Source organism: Bombina bombina, chromosome 3 (assembly GCF_027579735.1).
Source record: "Bombina bombina isolate aBomBom1 chromosome 3, aBomBom1.pri, whole genome shotgun sequence".
Classification (NCBI taxonomy): Eukaryota; Metazoa; Chordata; class Amphibia; order Anura; family Bombinatoridae; genus Bombina; species Bombina bombina.
In genome coordinates, this window is record NC_069501.1 from 1,290,194,234 (window position 1) to 1,290,214,918 (window position 20,685).

The 20,685-nt window shown below is 40.4% G+C and overlaps 1 protein-coding gene across 1 annotated transcript in view; it reads left to right on the top strand.

The window, feature by feature from the left end:
• The window catches only part of DNHD1 (dynein heavy chain domain 1), a 1,127,964-nt gene that overhangs the window by 584,936 nt on the left and 522,343 nt on the right, over positions 1 to 20,685 (top strand). The window contains exons 19-21 of the mRNA XM_053705693.1: positions 7,378 to 10,426; positions 10,502 to 10,640; positions 13,020 to 13,203. Of these exons, the coding sequence (XP_053561668.1) occupies positions 7,378 to 10,426; positions 10,502 to 10,640; positions 13,020 to 13,203 (3,372 nt within the window). The remainder of the gene's footprint in view (positions 1 to 7,377; positions 10,427 to 10,501; positions 10,641 to 13,019; positions 13,204 to 20,685) is intronic.

A 20,685-nucleotide genomic window follows, 5' to 3' on the forward strand; every position in this document is an offset into this window, starting at 1 on the left:
TAATGTATTACATGTGTTTAGTTTAGTTTATTAGTAGCATCTAATGTATTACATGTGTTTAGTTTAGTTTATTAGTAGCATCTAATGTATTACATGTGTTTAGTTTAGTTTATTAGTAGCATCTAATGTATTACTTGTGTTTAGTTTAGTTTATTAGTAGCATCTAATGTATTACTTGTGTTTAGTTTAGTTTATTAGTAGCATCTAATGTATTACATGTGTTTAGTTTAGTTTATTAGTAGCATCTAATGTATTACATGTGTTTAGTTTAGTTTATTAGTAGCATCTAATGTATTACATGTGTTTAGTTTAGTTTATTAGTAGCATCTAGTGTATTACATGTGTTTAGTTTAGTTTATTAGTAGCATCTAATGTATTACATGTGTTTAGTGTAGTTTATTAGTAGCATCTAATGTATTACATGTGTTTAGTTTAGTTTATTAGTAGCATCTAATGTATTACATGTGTTTAGTTTAGTTTATTAGTAGCATCTAATGTATTACATGTGTTTAGTTTATTAGTAGCATCTAATGTATTACATGTGTTTAGTTTATTAGTAGCATCTAATGTATTACATGTGTTTAGTTTATTAGTAGCATCTAATGTATTACATGTGTTTAGTTTAGTTTATTAGTAGCATCTAATGTATTACATGTGTTTAGTTTATTAGTAGCATCTAATGTATTACATGTGTTTAGTTTAGTTTATTAATAGCATCTAGAGTATTACATGTGTTTAGTTTAGTTTATTAGTAGCATCTAATGTATTACATGTGTTTAGTTTAGTTTATTAATAGAATCTAGAGTATTACATGTGTTTAGTTTAGTTTATTAGTAGCATCTAATGTATTACATGTGTTTAGTTTAGTTTATTAGTAGCATCTAGTGTATTACATGTGTTTAGTTTAGTTTATTAGTAGCATCTTATGTATTACATGTGTTTAGTTTAGTTTATTAGTAGCATCTAATGTATTACATGTGTTTAGTTTAGTTTATTAGTAGCATCTAAAGTATTACATGTGTTTAGTTTAGTTTATTAGTAGCATCTAATGTATTACATGTGTTTAGTTTATTAGTAGCATCTAGTGTATTACATGTGTTTAGTTTAGTTTATTAGTAGCATCTAATGTATTACTTGTGTTTAGTTTAGTTCATTGGTAGCATCGAATGTATTTTATGTGTTTAGTTTAGTTTATTAGTAGCATCTAATGTATTACATGTGTTTAGTTTAGTTCGTTGGTAGCATCTAATGTATTACATGTGTTTAGTTTAGTTTATTAGTAGCATCTAATGTATTACATGTGTTTAGTTTAGTTTATTAGTAGCATCTAATGTATTACATGTGTTTAGTTTAGTTTATTAGTAGCATCTAATGTATTACATGTGTTTAGTTTAGTTTATTAGTAGCATCTAATGTATTACATGTGTTTAGTTTAGTTTATTAGTAGCATCTAATGTATTACTTGTGTTTAGTTTAGTTTATTAGTAGCATCTAATGTATTACTTGTGTTTAGTTTAGTTTATTAGTAGCATCTAATGTATTACATGTGTTTAGTTTAGTTTATTAGTAGCATCTAATGTATTACATGTGTTTAGTTTAGTTTATTAGTAGCATCTAATGTATTACATGTGTTTAGTTTAGTTTATTAGTAGCATCTAGTGTATTACATGTGTTTAGTTTAGTTTATTAGTAGCATCTAATGTATTACATGTGTTTAGTGTAGTTTATTAGTAGCATCTAATGTATTACATGTGTTTAGTTTAGTTTATTAGTAGCATCTAATGTATTACATGTGTTTAGTTTAGTTTATTAGTAGCATCTAATGTATTACATGTGTTTAGTTTATTAGTAGCATCTAATGTATTACATGTGTTTAGTTTATTAGTAGCATCTAATGTATTACATGTGTTTAGTTTATTAGTAGCATCTAATGTATTACATGTGTTTAGTTTAGTTTATTAGTAGCATCTAATGTATTACATGTGTTTAGTTTATTAGTAGCATCTAATGTATTACATGTGTTTAGTTTAGTTTATTAATAGCATCTAGAGTATTACATGTGTTTAGTTTAGTTTATTAGTAGCATCTAATGTATTACATGTGTTTAGTTTAGTTTATTAATAGAATCTAGAGTATTACATGTGTTTAGTTTAGTTTATTAGTAGCATCTAATGTATTACATGTGTTTAGTTTAGTTTATTAGTAGCATCTAGTGTATTACATGTGTTTAGTTTAGTTTATTAGTAGCATCTTATGTATTACATGTGTTTAGTTTAGTTTATTAGTAGCATCTAATGTATTACATGTGTTTAGTTTAGTTTATTAGTAGCATCTAATGTATTACATGTGTTTAGTTTAGTTTATTAGTAGCATCTAATGTATTACATGTGTTTAGTTTATTAGTAGCATCTAATGTATTACATGTGTTTAGTTTAGTTTATTAGTAGCATCTAATGTATTACATGTGTTTAGTTTATTAGTAGCATCTAATGTATTACATGTGTTTAGTTTAGTTTATTAATAGCATCTAGAGTATTACATGTGTTTAGTTTAGTTTATTAGTAGCATCTAATGTATTACATGTGTTTAGTTTATTAGTAGCATCTACTGTATTACATGTGTTTAGTTTATTAGTAGCAACTAGCATCTAATGTATTACATGTGTTTAGTTTATTAGTAGCATCTAATGTATTACATGTGTTTAGTTTAGTTTATTAGTAGCATCTAATGTATTACATGTGTTTAGTTTATTAGTAGCATCTAATGTATTACATGTGTTTAGTTTAGTTTATTAATAGCATCTAGAGTATTACATGTGTTTGGTTTATTAGTAGCATCTAATGTATTACATGTGTTTAGTTTAGTTTATTAATAGCATCTAGAGTATTACATGTGTTTAGTTTAGTTTATTAGTAGCATCTAATGTATTACATGTGTTTAGTTTATTAGTAGCATCTAGTGTATTGCATGTGTTTAGTTTAGTTTAGTTTATTAGTAGCATCTAATGTATTACTTGTGTTTAGTTTAGTTCATTGGTAGCATCGAATGTATTTTATGTGTTTAGTTTAGTTTATTAGTAGCATCTAATGTATTACATGTGTTTAGTTTAGTTCGTTGGTAGCATCTAATGTATTACATGTGTTTAGTTTAGTTTATTAGTAGCATCTAATGTATTACATGTGTTTAGTTTAGTTTATTAGTAGCATCTAATGTATTACATGTGTTTAGTTTAGTTTATTAGTAGCATCTAATGTATTACATGTGTTTAGTTTAGTTTATTAGTAGCATCTAATGTATTACATGTGTTTAGTTTAGTTTATTAGTAGCATCTAATGTATTACTTGTGTTTAGTTTAGTTTATTAGTAGCATCTAATGTATTACATGTGTTTAGTTTAGTTTATTAGTAGCATCTAATGTATTACATGTGTTTAGTTTAGTTTATTAGTAGCATCTAATGTATTACATGTGTTTAGTTTAGTTTATTAGTAGCATCTAATGTATTACATGTGTTTAGTTTAGTTTATTAGTAGCATCTAGTGTATTACATGTGTTTAGTTTAGTTTATTAGTAGCATCTAATGTATTACATGTGTTTAGTTTAGTTTATTAGTAGCATCTAATGTATTACATGTGTTTAGTTTAGTTTATTAGTAGCATCTAATGTATTACATGTGTTTAGTTTAGTTTATTAGTAGCATCTAATGTATTTCATGTGTTTAGTTTATTAGTAGCATCTAATGTATTACATGTGTTTAGTTTATTAGTAGCATCTAATGTATTACATGTGTTTAGTTTATTAGTAGCATCTAATGTATTACATGTGTTTAGTTTAGTTTATTAGTAGCATCTAATGTATTACATATGTTTAGTTTATTAGTAGCATCTAATGTATTACATGTGTTTAGTTTAGTTTATTAATAGCATCTAGAGTATTACATGTGTTTAGTTTAGTTTATTAGTAGCATCTAATGTATTACATGTGTTTAGTTTATTAGTAGCATCTACTGTATTACATGTGTTTAGTTTATTAGTAGCATCTAATGTATTACATGTGTTTAGTTTATTAGTAGCATCTAATGTATTACATGTGTTTAGTTTATTAGTAGCATCTAATGTATTACATGTGTTTAGTTTATTAGTAGCATCTAATGTATTACATGTGTTTAGTTTATTAGTAGCATCTAATGTATTACATGTGTTTAGTTTAGTTTATTAATAGCATCTAGAGTATTACATGTGTTTAGTTTAGTTTATTAGTAGCATCTAATGTATTACATGTGTTTAGTTTAGTTTATTAGTAGCATCTAGTGTATTACATGTGTTTAGTTTAGTTTATTAGTAGCATCTTATGTATTACATGTGTTTAGTTTAGTTTATTAGTAGCATCTAATGTATTACAGGGAGTGCAGAATTATTAGGCAAATGAGTATTTTGACCACATCATCCTCTTTATGCATGTTGTCTTACTCCAAGCTGTATAGGCTCGAAAACCTACTACCAATTAAGCATATTAGGTGATGTGCATCTCTGTAATGAGAAGGGGTGTGGTTTAATGACATCAACACCCTATATCAGGTGTGCATAATTATTAGGCAACTTCCTTTCCTTTGGCAAAATGGGTCAAAAGAAGGACTTGACAGGCTCAGAAAAGTCAAAAATAGTGTGATATCTTGCAGAGGGATGCAGCACTCTTAAAATTGCGAAGCTTCTGAAGTGTGATCATAGAACAATCAAGCGTTTCATTCAAAATAGTCAACAGGGTCGCAAGAAGCGTGTGGAAAAACCAAGGCGCAAAATAACTGCCCATGAACTGAGAAAAGTCAAGCGTGCAGATGCCAAGATGCCACTTGCCACCAGTTTGGCCATATTTCAGAGCTGCAACATCACTGGAGTGCCCAAAAGCACAAGGTGTGCAATACTCAGAGACATGGCCAAGGTAAGAAAGGCTGAAAGACGACCACCACTGAACAAGACACACAAGCTGAAACGTCAAGACTGGGCCAAGAAATATCTCAAGACTGATTTTTCTAAGGTTTTATGGACTGATGAAATGAGAGTGAGTCTTGATGGGCCAGATGGATGGGCCCGTGGCTGGATTGGTAAAGGGCAGAGAGCTCCAGTCCAACTCAGACGCCAGCAAGGTGGAGGGGGAGTACTGGTTTGGGCTGGTATCATCAAAGATGAGCTTGTGGGGCCTTTTCGGGTTGAGGATGGAGTCAAGCTCAACTCCCAGTCCTACTGCCAGTTTCTGGAAGACACCTTCTTCAAGCAGTGGTACAGGAAGAAGTCTGCATCCTTCAAGAAAAACATGATTTTCATGCAGGACAATGCTCCATCACACGCGTCCAAGTACTCCACAGCGTGGCTGGCAAGAAAGGGTATAAAAGAAGAAAATCTAATGACATGGCCTCCTTGTTCACCTGATCTGAACCCCATTGAGAACCTGTGGTCCATCATCAAATGTGAGATTTACAAGGAGGGAAAACAGTACACCTCTCTGAACAGTGTCTGGGAGGCTGTGGTTGCTGCTGCACGCAATGTTGATGGTGAACAGATCAAAACACTGACAGAATCCATGGATGGCAGGCTTTTGAGTGTCCTTGCAAAGAAAGGTGGCTATATTGGTCACTGATTTGTTTTTGTTTTGTTTTTGAATGTCAGAAATGTATATTTGTGAATGTTGAGATGTTATATTGGTTTCACTGGTAAAAATAAATAATTGAAATGGGTATATATTTGTTTTTTGTTAAGTTGCCTAATAATTATGCACAGTAATAGTCACCTGCACACACAGATATCCCCCTAAAATAGCTATAACTAAAAACAAACTAAAAACTACTTCCAAAACTATTCAGCTTTGATATTAAAGAGTTTTTTGGGTTCATTGAGAACATGGTTGTTGTTCAATAATAAAATTAATCCTCAAAAATACAACTTGCCTAATAATTCTGCACTCCCTGTACATGTGTTTAGTTTAGTTTAGTTTATTAGTAGCACTAGAGTACAGATCGATTATCAATTTTATAAGATGATTCATGATTTAGAGACGTGTAAGTCTAAGTGGAGCATAGAAAATGTAATTTGTGATATTGAAAATGAAAATTTGATTATGCATTTGTAAAAAAAAAATTATGTAAGATATTGTAAAATTATTTTAAAAGTCAGTCTCTCTCTTTCTCTCTCTCTCTTTCACTTTTGTGCTCGCTCTCTCTTTTTCACTTTTGTGCTCTCTCTTTCACTTTTGTGCTCTCTCTTTCTCTCTCTCTCTTTTTCACTTTTGTGCTCTCTCTCTTTTTTTCACTTTTGTGCTCTCTCTTTTTTTCACTTTTGCGCTCTCTCTCTCTTTTTCACTTTTGTGCTCTCTCTTTCACTTTTGTGCTCTCTCTCTTTCTCTCTCTCTCTTTTTCACTTTTGTGCTCTCTCTCTTTTTTCACTTTTGTGCTCTCTCTCTTTTTCACTTTTGTGCTCTCTCTCTCTTTTTCACTTTTGTGCTCTCTCTCTCTTTTTCACTTTTGTTCTCTCTCTTTTTCACTTTTGTGCTCTCTCTCTTTTTCACTTTTGTGCTCTCTCTCTTTTTCACTTTTGTGCTCTCTCTCTCTTTTTCACTTTTGTGCTCTCTCTCTCTTTTTCACTTTTGTGCTCTCTCTCTCTTTTTCACTTTTGTGCTCTCTCTCTTTTTCACTTTTGTGCTCTCTCTCTTTTTTTCACTTTTGTGCTCTCTCTCTCTTTTTTTCACTTTTGTGCTCTCTCTCTTTTTTTCACTTTTGTGCTCTCTCTCTTTTTTTCACTTTTGTGCTCTCTCTCTCTTTTTCACTTTTGTGCTCTCTCTCTCTTTTTTTCACTTTTGTGCTCTCTCTCTCTTTTTTTCACTTTTGTGCTCTCTCTCTCTTTTTCACTGTTGTGCCCTCTCTCTCTTTTTCACTTTTGTGCTCTCTCTCTTTTGTGCTCTCTCTCTTTTTCACTTTTGTGCTCTCTCTTTCTCTTTCTCACTCTCTTTATCTATCTTTCTTTCTCTCTTTCTTTCTTTTTTTCTTTCTCTTTCTCTCACTCTATCTCTTTCACTTTTGTGCTCTCTCTCTCTTTTTCACTTTTGTGCTCTCTCTCTCTTTTTCACTTTTGTACTCTCTCTCTCTTTCACTTTTGTGCTCTCTCTTGCTCTCTTTTTCACTTTTGTGCTCTCTCTCTCTCGTTTTCACTTTTGTGCTCTCTGTCTCTTTATATCTGGTAGTAATACTGGCAATCATATTGGTTAGCTAATCTATTGTTGCCAGAACATGACCCCTTGTTCTTGCAGTGTTATGTTTCTCTGTTCTTAGATCTATATGTGTTTATATGGTGTCAGGTTTTGGGCTCATTTGTGTCCTTTCTTTCCTACAGCAGTTTCTTGATGTGGATCATTTTTATCGTTCATTTATGGATGCAACCGTGCAAGATCCACATGTTATGTCCATACTGAGTCAAGCTAAGGGTTGTCGTGCCTGGGATCTCCAAGGTGAAGCTCTGCCTTCTACCCTCAAGAAGGGCATCTGTGTCATGGAGAAGATGATTGGAGATCTTGGAGAACTGTTGGATGAATCACGTGCTCTCTGCCCTCGCCTCTTCTTCCTTGGTGACAAGGACCTGGTCACCATCATGTCAGCAACAGCAGAACCCACAGAACGCCTTCCATGTGCCTTGCTCTGCTTCCCCAGCCTTACTAACATAATCTTTGAGCCTCAGCTTCCTGACCCAACTACATTTCCTCTCTATAGCAGCAGGGCACTAACTGTGGGTGTGGTGGGTAAATTTGACGAGCGACTGAACCTCTGTTCTCCAATCCAGGAACACCTGAAGATCACCACCTGGCTTTCAGAACTTGAGCAGGGAATGCAGGGGAGCCTGAGAAGTGTGCTACAGAAGTGTCTGTGTGAGCTTGGGGGGGAGGGCACAGAACTTGGGAATGCACAGAGTTGGGCAGCACAGATGACAACCTTTCCCTGGCAGTGCTTAGCTGTAAGAGAGGAGGTTCTATGGTGCAAAGAAATGGAGCAAGTTATTTTGTCCCATTCTGCATCTCCCCTGAGAGAGAGGATAAGAAACAAGTTGCAGGATCTGGTACATTGCCTGGTAGAACTGCACAGGTCACAAGATATTGCAGGACCCATGCTCCCCCGGTCACATTGTGTCTTATCTAAATGGATCACCTTGACAGTTCAGCAGAGGGACAGAACCAGTAATTTGCTGGATGGAGGCATAAAGTCACCAGGCTGCTTCTTGTGGGTTCAAACATTTAAGTATCAAGTTAAATATCTAGAAACTTCTAACAGTGATGAGGCTGGAAAAATATCCTCAGTGAGAGAATTGAAAAGCAAGGTCAATGACAGGACATTTGAACAGAAGAGGACAGGAAGAGAAGATAGTCCTGAGGGTGGTGGGGAAATGTGCTACAGTCCACAGTCCTCTGGGGAAGGCACAACAGAGTACTCTGCCTCACAGTCTACAATGGGTAACACTGTCCCACAACAACTCAAATGTTATGTAGATGTATTAGGCTATCATCTTACATATGAGTATGAATATCTTGGTTTGGACAAAAACCTAATGAACTGTGTCCTGACTGATCGAGCTGCACTTGGCCTTGTCCTGGCACTGGAGCAGTATAAGTGTGGAACAGTGATAGGACAGAATGAGGCTGCCAGGATTCAGACAGTGTTGGCACTGGGCAATGCTCTGGGGAGACAAGTGGTGGTACTAAAGTGCTGGTCAGGACTGGAGTTCAGCAGACTGAGTCTTTTTCTGCAGGGAGCATTAAAATGTGGTGCCTGGTTAGTGCTGGATTCTGCACACCTACTGACAGCACAAGTGCAAGTGACTCTGGGACATCTCCTTTGGGACATACAAGCATCCTGCCATGCTCAGCAGCCTGCAGATAATCCCATTCAGCTTGAGGGAAGGTTACATACAGTGGAACAAAGCTATGGTTGCTTCTTCACCCTTCCTCATCTATACTCAATCAGTATATCACCATCTAACCTCCGGCAGCTACTCAGGCCTGTGTCACTGCTAGCCCCAGACGTACTCTCCACTGCACAAATGTCCTTATTGGCTTCTGGCTTCCATGGACACTTGCACTTAGCTAACAAGATAACATGCTTTTTCAAGCTGGCTGAAGAATGTGGTGTTGTAACCAGAGCCAGCTGTTCTCCCCTGCTACTGAGGGTGGTGCAGACAGCAGGATATTTTCTTGCATTGGCGTATAAAGCTAAGTGTGAGGAGAGATGTGAAAGTCAGGTTGCAGGATTAGCCAGTGCACCTTCTGCAGATATTGAGGATCACACTGCAAATCTCCACACTCTTAATTCTCATTGCAGCAATAATGATGAAGAACTGGCTCTGATCAGGGCATTGTGCTTCTCTCCTGTCTTGTCTGGGCCACAGTCTCCTTCACAGAGTCACATGAGGGACATCCTCAGAGACCTCTTCCCCTCATGTTCTTCCTTACCCCTCTGTGCAACAATCTGCTTTGAATCCAAAGATGCATTACTCTGTGCCATAAATCTGGAGCTGCAAGCCACAGGACTTGAGCCCCATGAAGAACTAATCTCCAACATTCTGCAGCTCTATCATTCACTTCAGCAAAACCCTGGAACTCTGCTCATTGGTTCTGCAGGCAGTGGAAAGACCACGTGTTGGAAAGTTTTGTCCCAAGCTCTTAACCGTCTATTTAGCAGTGTAGAAATGCAGGAAGACCCCACAAGACAAACACAACAGCTAGTGCAGGTGACTCACATCTTCCCCAACAGCCTCACATCCCAGGAACTACTTGGAGAGCTTGATAATGGTGGTTGGAAAGACGGGATCTTTACTCAGCTCTTGCAAAGGTCAACACAAGTGTCAGCAGCAAAAAAGTGGATAGTTCTAGATGGGTCAGCAGCTCCTGACTGGACAGACCCTATTTCATGTCTATTCGGTCCTTCTCCTTTCCTGATTCTAGCCAATGGTCAGCGCTTCTTATTGTCCAGATCCATCAAGCTTTTGTTTGAGATGCAGGACATGTCCAGTATGACTCCTGCATTAGTTACATGGTGTGGTCTTGTGCATTATGGTGGAAGTGACACTTGGAGAGCAATGCTAAGTTCATGCTTATCAAACGTATATTCAAAATACAGAATTATGCGCGCCACAGCAAATCTACTGCAGAGTCTGTGTGAGAGCATGATACCAAAGACACTCTGCTTTTTGGAACAACACTGCACCAGTGCCCTGCAGTCACACAAAGCACATGCAGCTCACACGGCATTGGGCATGCAAGCTGTCTCCTCCTTCTGCAGCATCCTACAAGCACTACTTGACCAGCATCTCCTGAGGGAACGTAACACGCAAGTGATCTACAAGAAACCAACAACCAGACACATTCAGTCAGGAGCAGCATCAGAAGCAACATCTGGTGAGTAGCAGCAGCAGTGAAGGGCTGGTAAGGATGAAAGGCAGTCATGGTACTGATCAGTATGGACCATTTCAGATGTCTCCAGTGGTCACCTCAATGAAGATTCTCCGCTTTCTTGCTTGGACCAGAATGTCCCACTAGAGAACCAGCAGCGGGTGCAGACGTACTTTATATTCTCTTTTATCTGGGGATTTGGTGGCCACATATACACCAAGTAAGCCAAGAAACCCTGAATACCACATCCATATACCCCATTGTATACCTGTGCATCCCCCTCCCCTGTTATATCCCTCTGCGTCTCCCTCCCATGTTATATCCCTGTGCATCCCCCTCCCTGTTATATCCCTGTGCATCCCCCTCCTCTGTTATATCCCTGTGCATCCCCCTCCTCTGTTATATACCTGTGCATCCCCCTCCCCTGTTATATCCCTCTGCGTCTCCCTCCCCTGTTATATCCCTCTGCATCCTCCTCCCCTGTTATATCCCTCTGCATCCCCCTCCCCTGTTATATCCCTCTGCATCCTCCTCCCCTGTTATATCCCTCTGCATCCCCCTCCCCTGTTATATCCCTGTGCATCCCCCTCCCCTGTTATATCCCTGTGCATCCCCCTCCCCTGTTATAGCCCTGTGCATCCCCTTCCCCTGCTATACCCCTGTGCATCCCCCTCCCCTGCTATATCCCTGTGCATCCCCCTCCCCTGTTATATACCTGTGCATCCCCCTCCCATGTTATATCCCTGTGCATCCCCCTCCCATGTTATATCCCTGTGCATCCCCCTCCCCTGTTATATCCCTCTGCATCCCCCTCCCCTGTTATATCCCTGTGCATCCCCCTCCCCTGTTATATCCCTCTGCATCCCCCTCCTCTGTTATATACCTGTGCATCCCCCTCCCCTGTTATATACCTGTGCATCCCCCTCCCCTGTTATATCCCTGTGCATCCCCCTCCCCTGTTATATCCCTGTGCATCCCCCTCCCCTGTTATATCCCTGTGCATCCCCCTCCCCTGTTATATCCCTGTGCATCCCCCTCCCCTGTTATATCCCTGTGCATCCCCCTCCCCTGCTATATCCCTGTGCATCCCCCTCCCCTGTTATATACCTGTGCATCCCCCTCCCATGTTATATCCCTGTGCATCCCCCTCCCATGTTATATCCTTGTGCATCCCCCTCCCCTGTTATATCCCTGTGCATCCCCCTCCCCTGTTATATCCCTGTGCATCCCCCTCCCCTGTTATATCCCTGTGCATCCCCCTCCCCTGTTATATCCCTGTGCATCCCCCTCCCCTGCTATATCCCTGTGCATCCCCCTCCCCTGCTATATCCCTGTGCATCCCCCTCCCCTGTTATATACCTGTGCATCCCCCTCCCATGTTATATCCCTGTGCATCCCCCTCCCATGTTATATCCCTGTGCATCCCCCTCCCCTGTTATATCCCTGTGCATCCCCCTCCCCTGTTATATCCCTGTGCATCCCCCTCCCCTGTTATATCCCTGTGCATCCCCCTCCCCTGTTATATCCCTGTGCATCCCCCTCCCCTGTTATATCCCTGTGCATCCCCCTCCCCTGTTATATCCCTGTGCATCCCCCTCCCCTGTTATATCCCTGTGCATCCCCCTCCCCTGTTATATCCCTGTGCATCCCCCTCCCCTGTTATATCCCTGTGCATCCCCCTCCCCTGCTATATCCCTGTGCATCCCCCTCCCCTGTTATATCCCTGTGCATCCCCCTCCCCTGTTATATCCCTGTGCATCCCCCTCCCCTGCTATATCCCTGTGCATCCCCCTCCCCTGCTATATCCCTGTGCATCCCCCTCCCCTGTTATATCCCTGTGCATCCCCCTCCCCTGCTATATCCCTGTGCATCCCCCTCCCCTGTTATATCCCTGTGCATCCCCCTCCCCTGCTATATCCCTCTGCATCCCCCTCCCCTGTTATATCCCTGTGCATCCCCCTCCCCTGTTATATCCCTGTGCATCCCCCTCCCCTGTTATATCCCTCTGCATCCCCCTCCCGTTATGTCCCTCTGCATCCCCCTTCCGTGTTATATCCCTGTGCCTCCCCCTCCCGTTATATCCCTGTGCATCTTCCTCCCCAGTTATATCCCTGTGCATCTTCCTCCTCTGTTGCAGTATAATCCTATACATCTCTCACCCCTGCTGTACTGTAATCCTATACATATCTCACCCCTGTTGTACTGTAATTCTATACATCTCTCACCCCTGCTGTACTGTAATCCTATACATCTCTCACCCCTGCTGTACTGTAATTCTATACATCTCTCACCCCTGCTCTACTGTAATCCTATACATATCTCACCCCTGCTGTACTGTAATCCTATACATCCCTCACCCCTGCTGTACTGTAATCCTATACATCTCTCACCCCTGCTGTACTGTAATCCTATACATCTCTCACCCCTGCTGTACTGTAATCCTATACATCTCTCACCCCTGCTGTACTGTAATCCTATACATCTCTCACCCCTGCTGTACTGTAATCATATACATCCCTCACCCCTGCTGTACTGTATTTCTATGCTTCTCTGCAGTAATGTAGCTCCCAATCTATTAGTTATAATATATGTTTTGCAGACAACGCCATCACTTTGAAGTGTTTCTCCGTGAGCTCCTGTCACATTACACCTGGGAAGTGGAGATTCCTCAAGATGTCTCCCTGTTTGAGCTGTCACCTGACCCTGAAGGCAACATCCTGAAATCTTGTGTGCACGGTCATGTGACAGCCCCTGGTCCGAGAGAGTTTGTTTATCTTCCTCAGGTAACAGATCTTCAGTATCTGTCTTTTTAGGTAAATTGGGATCCAGTATTTTTGTATGTATGTATCTGTGTATATTGTATGTGTATGTATGTATTTATGTCTGTATAGTGTGTGTGTATGTATCTGTGTATACTGTATATGTATGTATGTATTTATGTCTGTATAGTGTGTGTATGTATCTGTGTATATTGTATGTGTATGTATGTATTTATGTCTGTATAGTGTGTGTGTGTGTGTGTGTGTATCTGTGTATACTGTAGGTGTATGTATGTATTTATGTCTGTATAGTGTGTGTGTGTGTGTGTGTGTGTGTGTGTGTGTGTGTATCTGTGTATACTGTATGTGTATGTATGTATTTATGTCTGTATAGTGTGTGTGTGTGTGTGTGTGTGTGTGTGTGTGTATCTGTGTATACTGTAGGTGTATGTATGTATTTATGTCTGTATAGTGTGTGTGTGTATCTGTGTATACTGTATGTGTATGTATGTATTTATGTCTGTATAGTGTGTGTGTGTATCTGTGTATACTGTATGTGTATGTATGTATTTATGTCTGTATAGTGTATGTATGTATCTGTGTATACTGTATGTGTATGTATGTATTTATGTCTGTATAGTGTATGTATGTATCTGTGTATACTGTATGTGTATGTATGTATTTATGTCTGTATAGTGTGTGTGTGTGTGTGTATGTATCTGTGTATATTGTATGTGTATGTATGTATTTATGTCTGTATAGTGTGTGTGTGTGTGTGTGTGTGTGTGTATACTGTATGTGTATGTATGTATTTATGTCTGTATAGTGTGTGTGTGTATCTGTGTATACTGTATGTGTATGTATGTATTTATGTCTGTATAGTGTATGTATGTATCTGTGTATACTGTATGTGTATGTATGTATTTATGTCTGTATAGTGTGTGTGTGTGTGTATGTATCTGTGTATATTGTATGTGTATGTATGTATTTATGTCTGTATAGTGTGTGTGTGTGTGTGTGTGTGTGTGTATCTGTGTATACTGTATGTGTATGTATGTATTTATGTCTGTATAGTGTGTGTGTGTATCTGTGTATACTGTAGGTGTATGTATGTATTTATGTCTGTATAGTGTGTGTGTGTGTGTGTGTGTGTGTGTGTGTGTGTGTGTGTATCTGTGTATACTGTAGGTGTATGTATGTATTTATGTCTGTATAGTGTGTGTATGTATATATCTGTGTATACTGTATGTGTGTGTATGTATGTATTTATGTCTGTATAGTGTGTGTGTGTATGTATGTATCTGTGTATACTGTATGTGTATGTATGTATTTATGTCTGTATAGTGTGTGTGTGTGTATGTATATATCTGTGTATACTGTATGTGTGTCTATGTATGTATTTATGTCTGTATAGTGTGTGTGTATGTATGTATCTGTGTATACTGTATGTGTATGTATGTATTTATGTGTGTGTGTGTGTATTTATGTCTGTATAGTGTGTGTGTGTATGTATCTGTGTATATTGTGTGTGTATGTATGTACTTATGTCTGTATAGTGTGTGTGTGTATCTGTGTATTCTGTATGTGTCTGTATAGTGTGTGTGTGTATGTATGTATGTGTGTATACTGTATGTGTATGTATGTATTTATGTCTGTATAGTGTGTGTGTATGTATATATATGTTTGTTTTTTGTACGTGTATTGTTTGTACAGTATGTGTGTGTTTGTGTATGTATTTATGTCTGTATAGTGTGTGTGTGTGTGTATGTATGTATGTATCTGTGTATACTGTATGTATGTATTTATGTCTGTATAATGTGTGTGTGTGTGTATGTATGTATCTGTGTATACTGTATGTGTATGTATTTATGTATGTATAGTGTGTGTGTATGTATGTATCTGTGTATACTGTATGTGTATGTATGTATTTATGTCTGTATAGTGTGTGTATGTATGTATTTATGTTTGTATAGTGTGTGTGTGTGTGTATGTATGTATGTATCTGTGTATATTGTATGTGTATGTATGTATTTATGTCTGTATAGTGTGTGTGTATATATATGTATCTGTATATATTGTATGTGTATGTATGTATTTCTCTTGTTAAGTGTATCCAGTCCACGGATCATCCATTACTTGTGGGATATTCTCCTTCCCAACAGGAAGTTGCAAGAGGATCACCCACAGCAGAGCTGCTATATATCTACTCCCCTCACTGCCATATCCAGTCATTCTCTTGCGACGCTCAACAAAGATGGACGTAGTAAGAGGAGAGTGGTGTATTATAGTTAGTTTTTTAACTTCAATCAAAAGTTTGTTATTTTTAAATGGTACCGGAGTGTACTGTTTCATCTCAGGCAGCATTAGAAGAAGAATCTGCCTGTGATTTCTATGATCTTAGCAGAAGTAACTAAGATCCATTGCCGTTCTCACATATTCTGAGGAGTGAGGTAACTTCAGAGGGGGAATGGAGTGCAGGTTTTCCTGCAATAAGGTATGTGCAGTTAACATATTTCTAGGGATGGAATTTGCTAGAAAAAATGCTGCTGATACCGGATTAATGTAAGTTAAGCCTTAAATGCAGTGATAGCGACTGGTATCAGGCTTATTAACAGAGATACATACTCTTATAAAAGTGTAATATAAAACGTTTGCTGGCATGTTAATCGTTTTTATATATGTTTGGTGACAAAACTTATTGGGGCCTAGTTTTTTTCCACATGGCTGGCTTGACTTTTGCCTAGAAACAGTTTCCTGAGGCTTTTCCACTGTTGTAATATGAGTGGGAGGGGCTTTTCTGTGCAGCTAAAAATACTGACAGAGACATTCAGCTTCCCTCTGCATGATACAGGACATCTCTGAAGGGCTCAAAAGGCTTCAAAGTCGTGTTTGAGGAGGGTAACAAACCACAGTAGACTGTGGTAGTTGTTGTGACTGTGTTTAAAAAAAACAAAAGCAAACAAACAAAACAAAAAAAAAACGTTTTTGTCATTTATTATTCTGTTTTTGTTATTAAGGGGTTAATCATCCATTTGCAAGTGGGTGCAATGCTCTGCTGACTTGTTACATACACTGTAAAAATTTTGTTAGTGTAACTGCCTTTTTTCACTGTTATTTCAAATTTTGTCAAAATTTGTTTCTCTTAAAGGCACAGTAACGTTTTTATATTGCTTGTTAACTTGCTTTAAAGTGTTTTCCAAGCTTGCTAGTCTCATTGCTAGTCTGTACAAACATGTCTGAAACAGAGGATACTTGTTCATTATGTTTAAAAGCCATGGTGGAGCCCATAGGAGAATGTGTACTAAATGTATTGATTTCACCTTAAACAGTAAAGATCAGTCTTTATCCATAAAAGAATTGTCACCAGAGGGGTCTGTCGAGGGGGAAGTTATGCCGACTAACTCTCCCCACGTGTCGGACCCTTCGCCTCCCGCTCAAGAGACGCACGCTAATATGGCGCCAAGTACATCAGGGACGCCCATAGCGATTACTTTGCAGGACATGGCTGCAATCATGAATAATACCCTGTCAGAGGTATTATCCAGATTGCCTGAATTGAGAGGCAAGCGCGATAGCTCTGGGGTTAGACGAGATACAGAGCGCGTAGATGCTGTAAGAGCCATGTCTGATACTGCGTCAGAACCTGAGGACGGAGAGCTTCAGTCTGTGGGTGACGTCTCTGAATCGGGGAGACCTGATTCAGAGATTTCTAATTTTAAATTTAAGCTTGAGAACCTCCGTGTATTGCTTGGGGAGGTATTAGCTGCTCTGAATGACTGTGACACAATTGCAGTGCCAGAGAAATTGTGTAGGCTGGATAAATACTATGCAGTGCCGGTGAGTACTGATGTTTTTCCAATACCTAAAAGGCTTACAGAAATTATTAGTAAGGAGTGGGATAGGCCCGGTGTGCCCTTTTCCCCACCTCCTATATTTAGAAAAATGTTTCCAATAGATGCCACTACACGGGACTTATGGCAGACTGTCCCTAAGGTGGAGGGAGCAGTTTCTACTTTAGCAAAGCATACCACTATCCCGGTTGAGGACAGTTGTGCTTTTTCAGATCCAATGGATAAAAAATTAGAGGGTTACCTTAAGAAAATGTTTATTCAACAAGGTTTTATTTTACAGCCCCTTGCATGCATTGTGCCTGTCACTGCTGCGGCGGCATTCTGGTTTGACGCCCTGGAAGAGGCCATCCATACAGCTCCATTGACTGAAATTGTTGACAAGCTTAGAACTCTTAAGCTAGCTAACTCATTTGTTTCTGATGCCATTGTTCATTTGACTAAACTAACGGCTAAGAATTCCGGATTCGCCATCCAGGCGCGTAGGGCACTATGGCTCAAATCCTGGTCAGCTGATGTGACTTCAAAGTCTAAATTACTCAACATTCCTTTCAAGGGGCAGACCTTATTCGGGCCTGGTTTGAAATAAATTATTGCTGACATTACTGGAGGTAAGGGTCATACCCTTCCTCAGGACAGGGCCAAATCAAAGGCCAAACAGTCTAATTTTCGTGCCTTTTGAAATTTCAAGGCAGGTGCAGCATCAACTTCCTCTGCTTCAAAACAAGAGGGAACTTTTGCTCAATCCAAGCAGGCCTGGAAACCTAACCAGTCCTGGAACAAGGGCAAGCAGGCCAGAAAGCCTGCTGCTGCCTCTAAGACAGCATGAAGGAGCAGCCCCCTATCCGACAACGGATCTAGTAGGGGGCAGACTCTCTCTCTTCGCCCAGGCGTGGGCAAGAGATGTTCAGGATCCCTGGGCGTTGGAGATCATATCTCAGGGATATCTTCTGGACTTCAAAGCTTCTCCTCCACAAGGGAGATTTCACCTTTCAAGATTAGCTGCAAACCAGATAAAGAAAGAGGCATTCCTAAGCTGCGTACAAGATCTCCTTGTAATGGGGGTGATCCATCCAGTTCCGCGGACGGAACAAGGACAGGGGTTTTATTCAAATCTGTTTGTGGTTCCCAAAAAAGAGGGAACCTTCAGACCAATTTTGGATTTAAAGATCCTAAACAAATTCCTCAGAGTTCCGTCATTCAAGATGGAAACTATTCTAACCATTTTACCCATGATCCAAGAGGGTCAGTACATGACCACAGTGGACTTAAAGGATGCCTACCTTCACATTCCGATTCACAAGAATCATTATCAGTTCCTGAGGTTTGCCTTCCTAGACAGGCATTACCAATTTGTAGCTCTTCTATTCGGGTTGGCTACAGCCCCAAGAATTTTTACAAAGGTTCTGGGCTCACTTCTGGCGGTCCTGTTACAGAAGCATTAGTTATTTTGTTGTGAAGAAACTTATTTCCCAGCAGCAATGCCTGAACCAGCCAAGCCAGCGCCTAAGAAGGGCTCCAAGAAAACTGTAACAAGTATCATTTCATAAAGGGTTAACTCTGTTCAGTTTTGAGAAAACTATTTTCTGAGGCAGGTTTCCTAGCATATTGTGTACTGTAATTAAGTTTGTGATAAGCATTCACTGCTAGGTGATAAGAAGGACTCAATTGTTTTCTTGTGTGTACTTGTTATCTGCGGTGGCCTGTCCAAGGGCTTTGTCTAAATGTGTGATGGGGGATTTTATGCTTCCCCCCCTGGGAGTGCCCTGTGTGCATGTAACCTAAATAAAAAGCAGGCTGGGCATCCCAGTCCTCAGTTCTTGGTTGTCCCTCAATCGCAGCGTTGACTCGTTTTTGTGGGCAGAAGGGTATCCTAGCTGTACTACAGCTAAGGGGGATTATTCTACATTTGCGAGACTCATATAGAATACTATGGAAAGCAGTTTCTCCCCTCTTCAGCAATAGGAATCCAGGCTACTAAGCGGTCCATCTCTCAGCGAGACTAAGGGTAACCGTAACATTTGGCGGCAGCGGTGGGATTTTTCCTGGATTTCCTAGGAGAGGTACAGAACGGATGGAGAGCGCTTACGAAAAATTGAAGCGTACAACCCTAAAGGATTTACTTGAAAGCAGAGGGGGGTACGCCAGCAACCGGCCGAGGAGAGAGCTGATCGCAGAATTGACCGAACTGGATCAGAGCTTCACAATGGCGGAAACACCGACCACGATTAGTGACGAAAAAACCAGGATTGTTCGGGAGAGGCTCTCACTGTACGGGCCGAACCCCTCCATGGAATTGGTACAGCAGTTGATGGCGGAAGCGGACAAGGATATACGAGAGACTCGAGCCCACGAACTCAACCTAGCGAACGCACACCGCAATGCTGAAGCCCCGCAGGTAATCATCCCTGTCGAAAATGCTGGGAGGCCCAAGATACCCTATGCGGCATTTCGACCCTTCCTAGAGAGCGAGACAGGGATTGATGAATATTTGGCGGACTTCGAAAGGCAATGTGCCCTGCACCAGATTCCCAACAGGGAGTGGCCCACGATATTGTCTGGGAAACTATCCGGGCGAGCCCTGGAAGCCTTTCGTACTCTGGGTGCTGAGGAAGTGACACAGTATGAGCTAGTTAAGGAGACACTGTTGCGACGGTACGCAGTAACTCCGGACGCGTATCGCCGACAGTTTCGGGGCACGAAAAAGAAGCCTAACGATACCCATATGGAATGGGCGCACCGAATGCGGAGAGCGGCAAATCACTGGATGAGCGGAAGTAAAGCGGTGACTGGTGAGGAAATTTTACAATTGTTTCTCTTAGAACATTTTTATAATGGCATGGAACAGCAAGGGAAGGAATGGCTGCGAGACAGGCGACCTTCTACCTTAGAAGAAGCAGCCAAATTGGCCGATGAACATTATGACTCCCGTCTTCACGAACCCAGAGAGGTTTACCGTGCACCCCCCTCGTGCTGAATTCCGAGCCCCGGTGCCCGCAGGGCCCGCCCGACACTCAGGACCACCCAATAACAGCTCTGAGCGTCCCAGACCGACTTGCCACCGATGCAAGCAACCAGGGCATTTCATGGCTAGCTGCCCCCTTAATACGCACCAGACACCCAGGAATTACAATTACCCCTCTGGGGCATATCGTCCGGCCCGGACCCTCTGTGTTAACCAAGAGGCCCCTATGGAGGAATATTTGGGGCCGCTTCACGAGGCGGACCCTGTATATGCTGCCTCAGATAACCGCCAGCACCATCGGCAGAAGGTATGGCTCGAGGGGCGATCTACCGAGGGATTGAGAGACACAGGGGCTACTATCACGCTGGTACAGAGTCATTTGGTGCCGGAGCACAAGCGATCTGGACAGACTGTGGCCGTTAGAGTGGCGGGGGGGGATGTGTACAAAATTCCAACAGCTAAAGTGCATCTTGATTGGGGAGCGGGAAAGGGGGCTGTGAACGTGGGCATAATGGATAATTTACCTGCCGAAGTACTACTGGGCAATGATTTGGGCCCCATGACTTCTGCCTATGCTCCAGTATGCAACAACGAGGCGGACCCAGTGACTACACGGGCCCAAGCCCGGACGGAGCGAGAACTCTCACCAGTGCGGGAGACACAGGTAAGACCTACCCCGACATTGCCTGACAT